Source organism: Phocoena phocoena, chromosome 11 (genome assembly GCF_963924675.1).
Source record: "Phocoena phocoena chromosome 11, mPhoPho1.1, whole genome shotgun sequence".
NCBI classification, from domain to species: Eukaryota; Metazoa; Chordata; class Mammalia; order Artiodactyla; family Phocoenidae; genus Phocoena; species Phocoena phocoena.
Window position 1 is genome coordinate 60,511,548 of NC_089229.1, and position 19,051 is coordinate 60,530,598.

Consider the following 19,051-nt stretch of genomic DNA (forward strand, 5'->3'; position numbering starts at 1 on the left):
ATCTGCAGCTTCCAGTATTCACACAATGTGAAGATATTAACAATACAAAATATATTCTGAAGTCAAACATCTGCAGTTCATAGTGCTTTCTCAGATTTGTTAAAAAAATACAATGCTTAGTTTCCTATATAGGATATACAAAAGCAAAAAATATATATATGTATATAGTAGAAATAAAATCAATCAGCCATAGTAATTTACAGCCTTTGTCTCTAATCCTCCCCCAATCATAATCTTTACCCCACACTTCAGTCTATACTTTCTGGGATCAAGAGTTCTATCTATTCTGAACTCTGAGAAATGTCTGTTAAATTGCATTCTGCATAGCGCCCACAAACAGGGTGCCAGCTGGGAAGTCCCTGAAGGAAGATGGTGTGGGCTGTTACTGCTCTGGGTAAAAAGTCAGACAGTCGAATGATAAGCAGATAAATGTGACTGGGCAACCTGAACGGACAAGGGAATAATATTACCACTCCTCTGGGCACCCCACACCCAACAAGATTTGGTCATTAAAAAGTTAAATAAAATAGCAACTCTTGAAAAAAATTTAGAATCAATAGCCTGTCAGTTACATTAATTTCTTCTGGCAAAAAGTTCAGGGAAAGGGACTTTCATCGATAAACTCCTGACTCAAGGAATGTGGGCTCCTAACTTCCTGTGGAAAAGACTGAGTGACTTACTGCTGCTGGGAGACAAAAGCAGAGCTGCTTCAGTTTTAGGGCCAAACAAGATACTGGATCTGGAGCTTCCTTGGTGAGAAGGAAACAGGGCAAGTGGAAAGAACTGGATATAAATTCACTCGTGCTAATGAATGGAGTTGAGGGTAAACCAGCATTCCATTCTAGAGAAAAACATCATCAAATAACCTTCTAAAAGCTTGTAGGCTTCAGCATCATTAAGCTAGTTTATATCTAGTAACTTCATACTGGGGAAGATTCCATTCCTTGAAATGCTCTAGCGAAATACTACACACTTCAGTGAGTTATCCTGCCCCTTTCCTCCAGAAGATGCCTATGAACATGATTACAGACATAAAGTAACAGGTTCTGAGTTCTGCCTTTCAGAGGGAACAAAGGGTGCGATAAGTGGCTGGGCATGGATAACTTCTGCTTCTGGGCATGGATACTTCTGGGCATGGATAACTTCTACAGTATTAATAGAATTTGATCTGGGGAAAAGTTCCTTGCAATACTTCCTGTGTTAAAAACAGTATTAAGTCTGCAGAGAAAGGACCAAATGAAGTAAACTTTTGTTTAGAATGTTAAGTTATTGTATTTCAGGTTAAACAACAACACAAACTTACCCAAACCCTAATTCGGATAGATTTTATATAAAATATATAGTAGAATTATAGCATCATCTATTTGTAGTCAAGGTAAATAGATTCATGAAAGGAACTAGGACTCTGCTATAAATCCGGATGTTGGTTTCACTTTCAAACACAAAAATAGTTTCTTCTTTTAAAAGTGCAGTAGAATATCCCCCATTCATAATTGTAACTAATTTAGCAAAAGCAAAGAAATGACCTCAGGAACATACCCAGGTTTTAAGATAGATTTCTAGGAAATGGGCCTGAAAGGCATTTGATCTGAATTTATTTTCCAACAATTTCAAATATTAATTTCTCATCTGTGTGTAGATATATACAGGCACAAACACACATTCACACACAGCCATACACAAACACTTCACTTTCTATCAGATTAGGGTAATTTTTTATTGCAGGTCTCTTATAGTATTGGCTAACAGAAAACCTATCCCCAACCTAACAGATTACACACATACACACAGCCATTTCCACACTTCCTCACAGTGAAAAGCTCTCTGACAAGATACCAGAAGGTCGAGAGAGACAATGTTTTAATGGCTGGGCCTTGAGGACAACTCTGGTTGCATTTAAATCTCAGTGCCAAATGCACTAAGAGTTCCCTGCCGCTATAATTTTTGGATCAGTCTCTTCAGCAATCAGGCCACGGAGAAAGCAGGATGGTTTTTCCTGATCTCTCCTATAAACCACAGTGGTAAGACAAGATTTCTTTTTGTTCTGGGCTATCATTCCCATGATCGTGTGTGCTTCCTTTCCCCTTAGGAACCACCCAAGGAAGAGTTAAGGGAAAAGATCAAAGAACCACTGCCTTGCCACTGGTCCATGCTCTGGAGTTTTGCAGAATGGACACCCAGAACAGGTTCATTGGCTGATGCTCCTTAATAACATAATGGGAAAGAAACTACTGGGGATGTTCAAAAGATGAACTGTATTTCCTTTCAGAATGTGAACTCAGAAGCCCACACATCAAAGCTGAGAGCTACCTTGGAAGACAGTTGTACAAAGGTCCAAATAATCCACTAACTCCTGAACTGGACTACTTGAGTCACTTCCGCTTCTGAGCACATCATCTTCCTATTGAAAGCCCCTACCTATTATTTGACCATCTTTTCACAGTTTATATAAACTGATCCCAGATTATAACCTTCAAAGGGTCTCTTGTACAATTTCGTAGAAGGACTTCTGATTCTTGATGCTTAGAGCAGCTAATGAAGAGAGAGGTGCCTTTGACTCTCCAGCGCCAAGAGGGTGCCTGCGTCAGTAGTATTTTGAACACTCTCTTCACAGCTACCTCAAGCATTTGCCTGAGCTTCAAGGCTACTCTATTCTGCTGCTGGGACTAGGGACTTTAAAAGAATGAGAGAAGTGCCTCATCCAGGGACCACTACCAAAAACAAAGCATGAAGTGATCAGGTGAGAGAAGGGGAGACAGAAAATGTTGAGTCAAGGAAGGAGTGCAAGAAGCTGATCCCAAATTAAAAGACAAAATTAAGAAAGGAAAACATTATGTATGTATATATAAACTAAAAGCAGAGCATATAAATGCTTAATCTGGTGGGAAGCCAAGACAACATCTATAGAAAATCTTGATGTGTCACAACAAGGCTCAGCCATAAGGAAATAAGGCAATATAAAAAAAAAATGACCAAGTTATTTTGGTCACAGAATGGTCTCCTTCCTCCTCCCAGCCAACCCCTGCAAATGCATCTCTATATATCTTTTATATATATATATATATATAATATAGAATCTGCTTTTTGTTAAAAAGTATTTCAATGATCATATATATTTATCAAGGCATGATGGCTTTAGGAAAGGGGGGGGGATCCATCATGGGGGAGCTGAGAAGGGAAATGCAGGAAGTGGAGACTGGGGTAAGAAGTGTTAAGAAACTGTTTGGGGTCAAACAAATGCTCATCAAAAGGTGGCACCAACAGAATGTTCACTAATGTTTCCCACTTCAAGAAGGTACTGATGATACAGGTGGATGCCAGGACCCCATCTCTTCTCTTGTATCCCTCCCCCAATTCTTCCCACCACCATGCATTTTTAATGCCTCACGGCTCTCTCTCTCCCACATGTCTCTTGGACCCATGCTACCTTGCATCCCAGGGTTGATGGGTATGGCCCATATGTCTCTGGCCCCGGGTGCCTGATCTCAGAAGCCATTGCCACTGATATTAATGGACTGCAGATCTGCCACCTGCATGACGTTGATGCCACTGTTGGCAAGACGGGCAATACCCTCTGGACAGATGGCCTCCATGGCTACCATGTTGGTGGTGATGAGGGCCGAAGGGGTGGAAGTGCCGCTGCCTTCTGAACCTGCCCCACTGTCCAGGGGCAAAGTGCCCACACTTAGGGCTACACCTGGGCCTCCCTTCTTATTCTGGTGGGTCTTAATATGCTTTGACAGGTGGTCACTCCTCATGAAGCGCTTGGGACACTCAGGGCAGGCAAATTTCTTCTCACCTAGGTAAAGGAAGAGAAAGAAGATGAGAAACTCACATCTCAGGAAGCAGTGGTACCTTGTCCAATTCACTTCTTTCAAACTATATAAGGCAGAATAAAGCTAGTCCTAGAAGGTGATTACAAACAAGAAAAACCTGGTGACTATCTTTTGCCTTTTGGGGGAACAAAAAATAAGAAAGGAAGGAGTATAGCAGAAAAGTAAGGCAGGACCTTCAAAATCCCACTCAAAAGCTAGCTCCTTCCTTCTTAAGGGTTTTCCAGATTAACTCCAATTCCATTCATGATCCATACAATCAGTTTCAAACTAAGTTGCTCAGAAATTTTAGTTATTTCATAGATATATTTTGTGTCTTTTTCTTTTTTTGACTTGAAATGTTAGAAATTTCTTATTACTCATTAAGCATCAGCTTAATACTGCGGAAATTTCAAATCACCCCCCAACCCCGAATTCTTGATAAAGAGCTCTTTTAGTAAAGACACGCTCTCTTCTCTCCTCTGTATAAAACTTTACAAAATAAAGGCAAAGAACTGTGTACATCTTGCTGTAAATGCTGCCCATAGCTGTGGAGACAGTGTCTGCCCAAGGCACCCTTTACTGTCCAGGTCCTGAAAGACTCTTGTTCATGAACTGTCTCTTCGCAAAGCGAGTCCACCATTTGCTGTGTTTATCTTCCTGAGGGTCAAAAACTTTCTCACAAAGTCTCAGTCCAGTCTCTTGCCTCAGCTGTTGTAAGTAGGCCCTCATCACTTCATCTTCCTGTTTGTTTGCAGGTTTGGCATAAATTGCATTAAGTGGAAAACGAGGCTCTCCAGGAATGGGAAAATTAGTGATTCCCAGTGTATACATTTCTTTCTCGCCTTGGCTTTTAGAATTGCAATTTTCTGAGTTTCTTTAGACACTGAGAAAGGTAAAGAGTTATATATATCAAGATCCTATCAGCTTCATTCTTAATTTCATAGTTTTTGAAGAAGACATTGGCCTTGAAGTAACAGATAGCTTCATCCACAATATCTGTATCTTTTGTCTCTCTAGGAGTGGGTCCTTTGAAGTGACTTCTGATAGGCAACAGTGCCATGTTTCAAATGAGTGTGGTGTCAGGGTCCATGGGGGAAGAGTGGTAAGCCGGCATCTTGGAGGCACCCAGGTTTCAACCCCAATGAGGAGGATCGGGTTAGAGCACAGTGCTATTTTGTGTCTTTTTATTCTGGTCTATTACTACCTCTCCCTTCCCCAAGTTCCTGCTCACCTGTGTGTGTGCGTTTGTGCCTCTGTAACTCGTCCGAACGTGTGAAGCGCTTCCCACAGTATGACCAGGTACACATGAATGGCCTCTCGCCTGTATGCCAGCGCAAGTGTGCCCGTAGGTGTGAGGTCTTGCCATATACTTTGCCACAGCCTTGCATATGGCAAATGTGCTGTTTCTTCTTGCCAGGATCCCCAGAGCCCCTGGAAGCGAGAACACAACTATTCATCATTCATTCTAGAGACAAAAATTAAAGAATCACAAAGTATACATCATAATTACTGGATCCACTCAAAACTAATCCAAACTTCTATTTAAAAAAAAAAAAAGCCCTCTCTTTAGTATCAAAAGATAAATCTTTAGTTGACTCGGATGTTTGATGCTTGAAGAGATAATCATTCTCAAGGTGACTTGTGAAATGTGAGAGGCATTTTCTTATATTTTTCTGGAAGTTAAGTCTCAATACAAGCATTTTCCATGAGAACTACTGTGAATATGGTGATATTTTTGTCTGGGAACTTACTTAATGAACAAAGTGTCTCTCCATTTAAGCACTTGGTGGAGAACTTTAAAGAAAAGATAATATTTTACAATTATAGAACTTTTCTCCTAGAATAAAGGTCAAGAGCCAAACAGTAAAGATTAAAAGCTGAAAAGAGGGCTTCCCTCGTGGCACACTGGTTAAGAATCCACCTGCCAATGCCGGGGACACAGGTTCGAGCCCTGGTCCAGGAAGATCCCACGTGCCACGGAGGAACTAAACCCGTGCACCACAACTACTGAGCCTGCGCTCTACAGCCCACAAGCCACAACTACTGAAGCCCATGCGCTGAGAGCCCACGCTCCGCAACAAGAGAATCCACTGCTATGAGAAGCCCACGCACCGCAATGAAGAGTAGCCCCTGCTCACCGCAACTAGAGAAAGCCTGCGCAGCAACCAAGACCCAAGGCAGCCAAAAATAATTTAAAACAAACAAACACAGAAACTGAAAAGACAGAGCAATATCAGAGACTTCAGTGGAAAAGGATGATGGGATGGATAAAAGTCAAAAGAGGGGAAATAAGGACCCTAACTAATTCAAGGTATGTAAAAAAAATATTCCCTATATGGAGCAAATCCTAAGCACCTCTCAGGAAATCAGCTCTGAAATGTTTTTGCCAAACCAATTTGTACCATGTGTGAACCATTAGTGGGCACTGGGGAGATTTCCAAGAGGGATTTTTCTTGGGTTTTAACAGCACATATTAGTGGGGCATGGGGAGGGGGAACCAACACTAACAGAAATGAAATCATACTTAGGTAGAAATCACAGAATTTCCTTCAAAAACTTAAATCCACTTTAAGCTTTGTGAGAGGGAAACTCTATTGTACTCAAGTGCTTTTGATTCAAGTTTTTCCTGTAATATAGGGTAACCTACAAAGAATTTGAATTATTTCTTGTTTTGGTACATTTCTTATTTTTGTGCTTATTTTTAATGGAACAAAACTTTAACAGATTTTTTTCAAAGGCATTTAAAAAACTATGTGACTTTTGGGCTTCCCTGATGGTGCAGTGGTTAAGAATCCACCTGCCATTGCAGGGGACATGGGTTCGAGTCCTGGTCCAGGAAGACCCCACATGCCACAGAGCAACTAAGCCCATGTGCCACAACTACTGAGCCGGTGCTATAGAGCCCGCGAGCCACAACTACTGAAGCCCGCATGCCTGGAGCCTGTGTTCCACAACAAGAGAAGCCACTGCAATGAGAAGCCTGAGCACCACAATGAAGAGTAGCCCCCGCTCGCTGCAACTAGAGAAAGCCCCCGTGCAGCAACGAAGACCCAAGGCAGGGGCTTTCCTGGTGGCACAGTGGTTAAGAATCCGCCTGCCATTGCAGGGGACATGGGTTTGAGCCCTGGTCTGGGAAGATAACACATGCCATGGAGCAACTAAGCCCGTGCGCCACAACTACTGAAGACCGCATGCCTAGAGCCCGCGCTCTGCTACAAGAGAAGCCACCGCGATGAGAAGCCTGCGCACCACAACAAAGAGTAGCCCCCGCTTGCCGCAACTAGAGAAAAGCCCACGCACAGCAACGAAGACCCAACTCAGCCAAAAATAAAATAAATTTATTTTTAAAAAAAGACCCAATGCAGCCAATAAATAAATAAATTTATAAAAAACTATGTGACTTTCTATTCTCTTTCAAAATCAGTGACTTAAAAAAAAGTAACTTGGAGCTCTCTAGAGATAATACTGAATAGCCAGTACACTAATGAGAAAATTCGTCAGAATTCTCTTCTGTAGGACATATTAGATTCCTTGATGGAAGAATTTTCTATCCAGAGTAAGTATTTTTATCTATTTTGAGAGAAAAAAAGATTATGGAAAACTCATGATTTTCACACAGCCACTGTAAAAAATCATTACAGTAGGTATGTTTCTTTTTCTTTGCCAGGCTGTTTTATAAGCTATCTTGTTAGGGGACTTCCCTGGTGGAGCAGTGGTTAAGCATCCGCCTGCCAATGCAGGGGACACGGGTTCGAGCCCTGGTCCGGGAAGATCCCACATGCCGCAGAGCAGCTAAGCCCGTGCGCCACAACTACTGAGCCTGCGAGCCACAACTACTGAAGCCCGTGCACCTAGAGCCCATGCTCCACAACAAGAGAAGCCACCGCAATGAGAAGCCTGTGCACCACAACAAAGAGTAAACCCCACTCGCCACAACTAGAGAAAGCCCGCGTGCAGCAACGAAGACCCAACACAGCCAAAACTAAATAAATAAATAAAATAAATACATTTATTTAAAAAAAAAAATAGAGTTGAAAAGGATCAGAGCTGGAACCAAGACCCCATATATAATCTAATGAAAAGCACTGTGCTGTCTCTGATCCCTTTGCAACACTGCCAACACTTAAAAATTTTAAAAAATAACCCTTTCTTTTTACCTCCAAGTCTATTAATTTTTCTTCTTTATACTCTTAAGAGATTGGCTGAGTCAACTTACCTTCCTTCACTATCTTTACAGTAGGGGCAGGTGCATGCTTCCCGCCGGGTCCTCCGACCAGCCTGGGGTTGGGGATCTGGGCTGTTCTCTCCTTCCTCTCCACCTGTTGGGTCATCATGTATTCCATCACCACCAGCCCCATGGAGGCCAAGCTGAGCTCCATGATCACCTGAAATTAAGAGAGTAAAAGGGTCAAGGTGGGAAGCAGGGGAAGTCGTCACAGTCGCAGGCATCTCAGTGACACTTCACTTTTACAGCACCATTTCTTCAAAACTTTGAAGTCACATTCACTGATACTGCCCATACTTGAAATCTCAAGAATCAGAGTTGAAGAGACAAAGAACCAATAAGTCTATGAAAACATGCTCATTCTCACTCAATTTTTAAAATGCAACTCTATAATAGACTTGTAATTTTTCACCTACCAGGTTACAAAAAGTTAAAACTCTAATAATGCACAGAATTGGCAAAGGATACAGGGAAACAGGCATTTTTATATACAGGTGGTGATAAATTAGTACAAACTCTTTTTTTTTTTTTTTGCTGTGCCGTGCAGCTTGCAGGATATTAGTTCCCCAACGAGGGATTGAACCTGCGCCCTCAGCAGTGAAAGTGTGGAGTCCTAACCACTGGACCACCAGGGAATTCCCAGTACAACCTTTTTGAAGGCCAATTTGGCAATATTATTAAAAATTTAAGTGCACATCTTAAAGGAAATTTCACTTTGAATCAGCAATGTCGTATCGATATATTCACGAGTACACAAAGATATGTGACAGTAATGTTTTCTGTAGCTTTATAACAACAAAAAAACTGGAAAAAAATCAAAATGTACACCACTGAGGAACTAGTTAAGTAAATTACGATAAACTTATGCAATGGACTACTATACGTGCATTAAAAAGAATGAGATAAAGTTCTGTACTGTTATAGAAAGATGTACAACAAATCTCTTATTCATTCCCAGAACTAAAGTGCTATGGAACCAACCAAATGGAAGTGACTAAAAATAAGACTTCAAGGGATTCCAAACTAGAAAACATACAAAACCGGAAAGAGGAAACTTCCTAAAATGAGCAAAAAATTGTGCTGAATATTCAGAGGGAAATAGTACATGTACATTATAAATTTTAACACAGAGAGAAAAGGAAAGAGCTGAGGTCAAAGTTAATTTTTTCTTTTGGCCATGCTGCGCAGCATGACAGAATCTTGGTTCCCCAACCAGGGACTGAATCCACGCCCCTTGCAGTGGAAGCACAGTCTTAACCACTGAACTGCCACGGAAGGTCCTCTCAGTTAATTCTGTGTAGCTAGATATACACTCCAGGAAAGTTTCGGTTTGGGATTGGATGCTTTTCAGAATGCTACAAAAAGGAAGAAAATATTGTGCATACAATCTATTATGTTACTTGATGTCATTTCCTTTTAAAGATAAATTTGTGGACTTCCCTGGTGGCACAGTGGTTAAGAATCCACCTGGCAATGCAGGGGACACGGGTTCAATCCCTGGTCCGGAAAGATCCCACATGCTGTGGAGCAACTAAGCCCGTGCGCCACAGTTACTGAGCCTGCCCTCTAGAGTCCGCGAGCCACAACTACTGAGCCCACGTGCCACAACTACTGAAGCCTGCGTGCCTAGAGCCTGTGTTCTGCAACAAGAGAAGCCACCACAATGAGAAACCCGTGCACTGCAATGAAGAGCAGCCCACGCCCGCATGCCGCAACTAGAGAAAGCCCACGTGTAGCAACAGTCCCAAAGCAGCCAAAAATAACTAAAATTATTTTTTTAAAAATAAATATAGATAAATCTGTCTGAATCACTATAATTTCTGTCCTGGTTAAATTAAAATAGATAAATGCTACAAAGCTCCAGGCCAGTGTTTCTCAAACTTTTTAAACTTGCAACCCACAGTTAAAAAATATATATGACACTGTGACCTAGTACATAAACATGTAACTGAAACAAGTTTCACAAAAAATGCTTACCCTTATGATAAGCAGGGTATTCTGAAATTTTCTAGACTCTATTTAAATTTTTTTTCCTTAATGCTGGTCATGACCCAGTATATCGATTTTATGAGTTACTAATGGGTCACACTTGACATTTTCAAACACCGCCGCTCTAGGCCAATAGACAGAAGCAATGTTTTAAAGGAATACATAATATTCTTTTCAAGCTTTCAAATCTATCAATAAGCATTCACCTATGAAAGCACCTTGTAAATAAGTTAATGACTCTATTCATATTTAAGATTCCAATAATTGGAGAGTGTTGAAATGGCCAGCTTTGTTTTATCTATTTTATAAAGAAGGAAACTAAATAAATGGGGTAGGTCAGACTTAACATCTAGAAACCTAGGCTCTTGACTTTACTTCTGTACCTAATTTCAACTCTTTTCAGCTCATCAACGTAATTTCGAGTCACAATACCTAATAAGCAGCTCTCTGTACTTTCTCTCTGACTCTACCACTTCTAAGCACCAGCTTATTGCATTAAAATAAATTTAATTTGAATATTTTGAGATTTTCATGATACTGGCAGAACTAGAACTGGGAAGTACTGGAGTACAGGTTAAGAACAAGTTTTGAAGTAAGACAGACCCTAGATAAGAGCCCCTACACTATGATTTGATTAGCTTTTCTGGCAGTGATCGAGTAACTTCTCTAGTTATCAATTTCTCCATCAGTAAAATTGGGACGAAATCTTAACAATCTCATAAAGTTATTGTGAAAAACAAATGAAATAATACATGTAGGGCGCTTAGCATAGTATCTGTCACATAGCAAAATTCAATACATTGTAGCTATTACTATTAGGAAAATATCTTGTGGAAAAAAGATAGTGAGAAATCATGGAATAAGATACACCAGTATTTCACATAATCATTCCACCTTAAAATTGTATGTGTTACTGAGTGGAAACTCCCCCTAGTGGGGATGGAGAATTTATCCTTTAAAATAAGCCAAATAGCTCAGCAGACGAGACAGGATGCTAGTTAGTATTGCCAGTGGTTACCTACCAAAAATTACCTTCAGAAGAGAAATTTATAAAACTGTAGATCCAGCTATCTATAATAAGTCTTTAGAAATAAGACAAAACTGTGGTGTATATCAGCAGATCATCTTCTTTGATCTATTTTCCAAGCTAACCTAACCCCATTAAAATTTGAGAAGCAATTAATTAATCCCCAAAGTTCTCCCTTGTCCCAATCAACTGGAAAGAGGCAAATCTTTCTCCATTTTATTGAAACATAAGAATAATATTCAAGATAGGCATAATACACTAAATAGGGACACAGAGAAATACTTAGATATCAGGACTACTAAAACTAAATCTCTAACCCTCTTTTCAAATTCTTATGAAATGGACAGTCAAAAATTAACATCCTCCTGGACCCCCACAATGATTTCAAATTTTTTTAAAATAAGAAAACTGAGAATGGGCTTAGATAAAATGAACAATTTTGAATTTCATTTAACAAAAAGAACGGATAAAATGTCAACAAAGCATCAACATCAGACCAAAATCTGTTTCCTGCCTCTTTTAATAAGGGTTTTAGAAAAAGAACAGTTTTATCTTAAAATGTGGCACTGGTTAAGCAATGAAATAAATTATGGATTTTCCTTTCCATGATTAAAATAACTAGTAAACCAAAGGCACAGTTTAATGACAGTCTTGCCCAACCCAGTGGTTGCCTCTAGCATCAGTTTCTGAAATAGCTATGGTAGTTACACACTTTTTTAGTTTCCTCAAAGTGAAGAAGTGTGCTGAAGTCATGAACTTTCAAGACCACCACATGGTAAGTCAAACACCCTATTCTTCTCTGAGAAAAAACTTGGGTAATACTAAAATAAGATGAAATAAGAACCTCCTCAGTAATTTTCAGAAGGGTGGTTCCCATACACTTCCCTATTTATCTGCTTTCTGAAATGATTTTGGGAACACTGTGTTCTTTAACTTTAATTCAGTAAGTATTAATACAGTAAGACTAAAACTTTAAAACTATACCTATATTAAACACACACTGGGTTTTCTGAATATGTTTCAATTTACACAACAGATTTAACTCAAAGAAGCATATCTCAGACCACAAAGTGTTTGTGTCTTTTCAGCCATGTTGAAACAGAATATTGGTAACACCACTTACACGTGAGGAACAGGTATCCAGAATATGTCCCCAAATCAAGAAATAAAAACATCTCTAAGGACTTCCCTGGTGGTCCAGTGGGTAAGACTCTGTGCTTCCAATGCTGGGGGCCCGGGTTCGATCCCTGGTCGGGGAACTAGATCCCACATTCCACAAGTAAGAGCCCACATGCTGCAACTAAGACCCCACATGTTGCAACTAAGACCTGGTGCTGCATTAAAAAAAAAAGTCTCTAGTAACAGAAATAGATGATTCACAATACATAAGGATCCAGGGATTGAACCGAAGCCCTCAGCTGTGAAATTCCTAACCCCTGGACTGTCAGGGAATTCCTCTTTATATTTCTAAACAATAATAATTTTATTAATCTAGTTTCCCAGTCCAAATAAAGTATATTAGAGGTAGAAAATTAGAGAAAAAGGAATAGAAGAATCATACCTTTAATGGCACAAAAACTGACAACTGGGAGTGATATATATAAATGACCCATAAATCCATCCCTATATTGACTATTTGGTTACTCTTGAAGTACAGTCTAATGTAAAAGAGATAAGATAAATGCTTGATTCTGTAAATTAGTAGTTTTCAAAATAATGAGTTTGTTTCCTAGACTCCTTAAAAAGTGACTAACAGGGCTTCCCTGGTGGTGCAGTGGTTGAGAGTCCGCCTGCCGATGCAGGGGACACGGGTTCGTGCCCCGGTCCAGGATGATGGCTGGGCCCATGAGCCATGGCCGCTGAGCCTGCGCATCTGGAGCCTGTGCTCCGCAACGGGAGAGGCCACAACAGTGAGAGGCCCACGTACGGGGAAAAAAAAAAAAAAAGTGACTAATGAGTTCTCCTTTTCTTAAAAATCAAGTTTCCTGAGATACAATTCACATACAATAAAAATTCACCCTTTTAGTAAGTTTAGACCAGGGTTCTCAAACTGGCGCCATTATACTCCCCAGGAGACATCTGACAATATAGGCATTTTTGATTTTCATGTTTGGCATCTAGTGCTGCTAAATATTCTACAATGCATAGGACAGCTTTGCTCCTCCCCCCACAAATAATTACCTGGATCAAAATGTCAATAGTGCTGAGGCTGCGAAACTATGCTTTAGGCAAATGTATACAATAAGTAATGTAACCACTAATGAAGCACGATACAGAATATTTCCACCACCTCAAGTGGTTCCCTTAAGCCCCCCCCATAGTCAGTCTTTTTTGCATTGATATGAACTCATGGATTTAAACATATTTGATGCTTCTATCCACTGCAATTATTATCCTTACTGATGCTCAAGCTATCCTGCACTTGGCCACAGAAACATCAAGTTGGCTCCTTTGTTCTTTGACAAGATGTCTCACGTTTGATATTAATTTTCTGCTCTAGATCTAGAATCAGCTATTTCTTCAAGTATTCCTAGTTTCTTTTCATGGGAAATTAGTATTCAGGTACCGTAATCTGGTCCTCTAGTCATTTTAACTATTTGAAGCTCTAGGAGATTCCACAGGAAGGGATCATGTGAACACTCTTTCCTTTATTCTTACATGTTAGTGATCTTTATACTTGGAGGTCTATTTGTCTGAACAGAAAATTCTTGGTTGTTTTTATTTCCTTGATTCTCTTAAATGTTAATCCATTGCATTCTAACACTAAACATGCTGTCAAAAAGTCTAGTGAAAATCCATTTTCCTTCATTTGTAAGTGATTAGGTCTTTTTTTGCTAGGATGCCCAAATGTCATTTTTCTTTAAAGTCCACCAGTTTTAATAGACTATGTCTCAGTGTTGGCCATTCTGGGTCGATTTCCCCAGGCACATTTTTAAATTTTTAAAATAAATAAATTTATTTATTTAATTTTTTTTGCCTGCATTGGGTCTTTGTTGCTGTGTGCCGGCTTTCTCTAGTTGCGGCAAGCAGGGGCTACTCTTCGTTGTGGCGTGTGGGCTTCTCTTTGCGGTGGCTTCTTTTGTTGCAGAGCATGGGCTCTAGGCGCACAGGCTTCAACAGTTGTGGCACATGGGCTCAATAGTTGTGGCTTGTGGACCCAAGAGCACATGCTCAGTAGCTGTGGCTTGCGGGCTTAGTTGCTCCACAGCATGTGGGATCTTCCTGGACCAGAGCTCAAACCCGTGTCCCCTGTATTGGCAGGTGGATTCTTAACCACTGTGCCACCAGGGAAGTCCCTCCCAGGCACATTTTGGGAAAGTTTTCTTTCTGTCCCATGCATTTGGCTGTTTTCTTCCTCCGGAACTTAGTTAACATGAATGTTGGTTCCTCTTTGCCTATATTTTGTATCATTTCTTCTCAAACCCCTTTACTTCTTTTTTTGTAATTTTTATTTATTTATTTATTTATTTATTTATGGCTGAGTTGGGTCTTCGTTGCTGTGCGCGGGCTCTTTTCTCTAGTTGTGGTGAGCGGGGGCTATCCTTCGTTGCGGCGTGTGTGCTCACTGCAGTGGCTTCTCTTGTTGCAGAGCAGGGGCTCTAGGCACACAGTCTTCAGTAGTTGTGCCTCACAGGCTCTAGGGCGCGGGCTCAGTAGTTGTGGCACATGAGCTTATTTGCTCTGCAGCATGTGGGATCTTCCTGGACCGGGGATCGAACCCATGTCCCCTGCATTAGCAGGTGGATTCTTAACCACTGCGCCACCAGGGAAGTCCTTCTTTTTTTTGGTTTCTTTTATTTTAAAAGCTTCCCTCTTTCTATTACATATAACAAATTAATTGCTTTACTTTGTGTTTTTTGAGTCATATTTGTTGTCATTATTTGATGTTCCTTTTATTTTCATCTTTATTTCTGAAATGATTTTTTCCTCTTATTTCTAATTTTTTTGTGTGGTCCATCAGTTCTTTTTTCAAATTCTCCTTTTCTCCAATCACCTCAATTCTGATATTTTCCTAATTAGAATGTAAACTTCCATCATTTCCTAAATTAGCTCATTTTCAATTTTCATCTGTTTGGTGAGCATGTCTTTCCAGGAGCCTTCCACTGCCTTAGGGAGTTTTTCTGCTTCTTTCTGTTGTTGCTATTGCTATCTTTTGCTAATAGTAATTGTACATGGATTCAAACTCATTTTTAAACTTACGTGAGTTTTCCTGTAATTTTATGAGGAAGGGGTATGAGCCAGGATGGGTTTTTCTAAGCTTCATGGCTTTAGAGATTTTCTCTTATTTTTGAAAAGTGACTAACAAACAAAACACAAAACAAAAAACATACAACTCTTCCTTCCTTCTACCCTCTGCTCTTTCTCTGACTTTTACCTTGTCCTTTTCTTTGTTCCTGTCTTGCTCAAAGTGGATTCTACCCCTAGAAGTTTCTCAGTGCAGTTTTGCATTAGAACTTCAGTTTGTTAATTTCAAAAGTTGCCACAGTTTATCTCCATTCCCTCCTACACACTCTCTAAGGGCAGAACTCCTTCCCAGTTTCAGTTACTGTTCTAGATGTTTCTCCAGTGAATACCTGTTGGTGATTTAGAGGTTCTCCTGTTCTCAGGGCCATCAGAAGCCCTGCTGCCTTCCCTCTGCTTCCTTCCCTTCACAAATGCCAATAATCAAAGATCTACAGTTCACTGTAGATATAAGGTTTGATTGTAAAGTTTTTGGTTTTGCTGTCCTAGTTTCTCTAACTATTGTAATTTTTTTTGTTTTGGAACAATTTTAGATTGATAGAAACATTACAAAGATACTTCAGAAAGTTCTTGTATATTCTTCTTCCTTTAATGTTAACATCTTACATAACCAAGGTACATTAGGCAAAACCAATAAATTAATATTGGTATAATACTAGTAACTAAACTGTAGACTTTACTTGGATTTCACCAGTTTTTCACTAATGTCCTTACTCTCTACCAGGATCCTATCACAATACCACATTGCATTTAATTGTCACGTGTCCTTAGGCTCCTCCGATCTGTGACAGTGTCTCAGTCTTTCATGACCTTGACAGCTTTGAAGAATACTGGTTGGTATTTTGTAGAATGTCCCTCAATTTGGATTTGTCTGATGTTTTCTCATTAGACTGGAGTTATGGGTCTTGGAGAAGAATACCACGTAAGTGAAATGCCCTTCTTATCATATCATATTAAGAGGTACATGATATCAACATACTCTGTTTTTAGGAGGAAGATCCAGGAAGATTTAAAAAACTGGCCGCCATTATGTTCCCACAATTTTCAGTAAATAATCTTTTGAAAGTTTTAAAATAAAAAAAGAGGGCTTCCCTGGTGGTGCAGTGGTTAAGAATCCACCTGCCAATGCAGGGGACACGGGTTCGAGCCCTGGTCCGGGAAGATCCCACATGGCGCAGAGCAACTAGGCCTGTGCGCCACAATTACTGAGCCTGCGCTCTAGGGCCCGCGAGCCACAACTACTGAAGCCTGTGCGCCTAGAGCCCGTGCTCCGCAACAAGAGAAGTCACCACGATGAGAAGCCCGTGCACTGCAACAAAGAGTAGTTCCCTTTCAACTAGAGAAAGCCCGCACGCAGCAACAAAGACCCAACGCAGCCAAAAATAAATAATAAATAAAATAAATAAATTTTAAAAAATAAAAGAAACAAAGAGTCATTCATCTAAAATAATTATTTAGGTGGACTCCTCATGCTCTATGTGTGGTCACTGGTATGTATATGTATGTGCACTAGGCTATGGCACTCAATAGCAGATACTAATTCTTTTTTTTTTTCGGCTGCTCTGCGCAGCATGTGGGATCTTAGTTCCCCGACCAGGGATCAAACCTACGCTCCCTGCATTGGAAGTGCGGAGTGTTAACCACTAGATCACCAGGGAAGTCCCAGCAGATACTAATTCTTGTTCCCAGTTTTCATTCTCTCTTTCTTTCTGCCTAAAAGCCACCTGATTTTTGTTCAGGGTAACAGTGTGCCAGGTTAAAAATATTCTCCTTCCCAGATTCCCTTGCAGATCAGGAGTAGCCAAGTAACAAGGTCTTGATCAATCAGGTATAAAACAAAATTGCTGGATAAGACTTTCAGGAAACCTCTTTAATTGGGAACAACTAGGCTTGCTTCCTCCTTTATCCTGTCTGGAAAGGTCACAATGACCCACAGTGGAGTAGTTGCAAGCATGGCAATTGTCCCACACTAAGGCAAAAGTAAATGTGGCAGGGGTTCCTACTGTTACCTGGAGATGCCACACCAACTTTGGACTCACTATCTCCAGATTTCATTATTATATGAGAACAATAAACCCCTATCTGGTCAAGCCACTGCAATAGGCTTTCTAGTACATACAGCTAAATGCATTCCCTAACTACAAAAAAAAAAAAAAAAAGAAAAAGGGAATTATGTTTTCTTAATGTGAGTCATGACTACATTGGGCATAGAAATTTTTCTTGACTGCAATCTGTATCTCAGTATGTTCTACCAGTATTCTGTGTCACTATTTTGTGTGACTCAAACTGATGAGAGTCTTTAATTTTCTTTGTCCAACTCCCAGAACTATGCCATAAGTAGGTAAGCATGTAACAAAAAATTCTGATGATAATTTTGTATTAAACTAGACCACATAAGAATAGAGAATGGGCAACAGAAATTTATTTCCTTCTGCTCCAGAATGCAAGCCCTTGCTAATTCATCAGTAACTTGTGCTCTATAAAAATCCATATATACACCTTGCTTCTAAACTTATTTATTACACACTGAATCTTTCCTGTTTTAAAATTACAACATATTTTACACACACACACACACACACACACACACACACACGCATGTATAAGATATAGGCTTTACTACATATAAACTTACTTAAGAGCTTATCCCTATAGTGCCTTATACCACCATGTGGACTCCCTAAAGGCAATCTGTAGAAATGTTTATCAATTATTTACTGTCTATTGCTCCAGGTACTATACAAAGCTCTGAAGATTCAAAGAAATAGTTCTCACTGTTGAAAAGCTTGTAGTTCACTAAAGAGAGAAACAGATAATTTCAAAATAATGATATAAACGTTACAGTAAAAGCCATCCAAAAGATGTTCCAGAATTGAAAAGGGTAATTTCTCCAGTCTGGAATTTCAGAGAAGGCTTGCTTCCTAAAGGAACTGAGATTTGGGCCAAACTTCAAAGAATGCATAGGAGTTAGCCAAGTGAAAAATGTTGGCAAGGGAAGGGCATCCCAGGCACAGGGAAGACTATGGGCAGCAGAAAGGAATGTAGTGGAGTGTGGGATGATGGTGGAATAGAGAAGATGTAGGTGGAGAGATGAACTTCAGAACAGATGATATTATTAGATGCAAGACAGATATTTAAATGACTGATTTTTTAAAAAGGTGATGGTAGATAGAGTATGGAGAGATAAGCACTTTCATACAACTGCTAGTAGCATGACTGCACAAAAGCATATGTCAGGGAAACAGCACGGTGTGTGTAGGGCATGTTGGCAATATAGACTTGGTCTGTATTGACCAAGTCAATACAGACCAAGTCTATAAGATATAAGTGACTAATATTTAACCCAGCAAGTATACCTCTAGGAATAAGGACACGTGCCAGATATTGTATCAAGCTCTGGCGATAGATATAATCCTAGCCATTATAGAGCTTCCCAGCTTCATTATCTCACTGGGAAGACACAAAATGAAATCAACAAATATAATATCTGTCCTATAATTGTATATTAAAGTACTAATAAAGCACTCTAATAAGAGAAGTATTAGAGTTGGGAGGGGGACTATTAGAAAGAAAATAGTGGAATATTCTGGGCTATTTCATTAGATAATGGTGAGAGATAATAAAGGTCTAAAGTAGGGCAGTGGTTCCAGTAAAGAGTAAGGCATGGATAAAGAAGTATTTAGGGGCTTCCCTGGTGGCGCAGTGGTTGAGAGTCCGCCTGTCGATGCAGGGGACACAGGTTTGTGCCCCGGT

At 40.0% G+C, this 19,051-nt stretch overlaps 1 protein-coding gene and 1 pseudogene across 3 annotated transcripts in view; both read right to left on the reverse strand.

Moving 5' to 3' along the window:
- Positions 1 to 1,698: 1,698 nt before the first annotated feature.
- SP1 (Sp1 transcription factor) overlaps positions 1,699 to 19,051 on the reverse strand; it is a 41,225-nt gene continuing 23,872 nt past the window's right edge. Inside the window, exons 4-6 of one of the 3 annotated variants that reach the window (XM_065887122.1) lie at positions 8,032 to 8,200; positions 5,047 to 5,246; positions 1,699 to 3,799 (exon numbers count right to left, since the gene is read on the reverse strand). In XM_065887122.1, the coding sequence (XP_065743194.1) occupies positions 3,486 to 3,799; positions 5,047 to 5,246; positions 8,032 to 8,200 (683 nt within the window). In that variant the 3' untranslated portion in view covers positions 1,699 to 3,485. The remainder of the gene's footprint in view (positions 3,800 to 5,046; positions 5,247 to 8,031; positions 8,201 to 19,051) is intronic. The other 2 variants (XM_065887123.1, XM_065887124.1) reach the window with 2 other exon arrangements.
- Positions 4,392 to 4,929, reverse strand: LOC136131171 (actin-related protein 2/3 complex subunit 3 pseudogene; annotated as a pseudogene).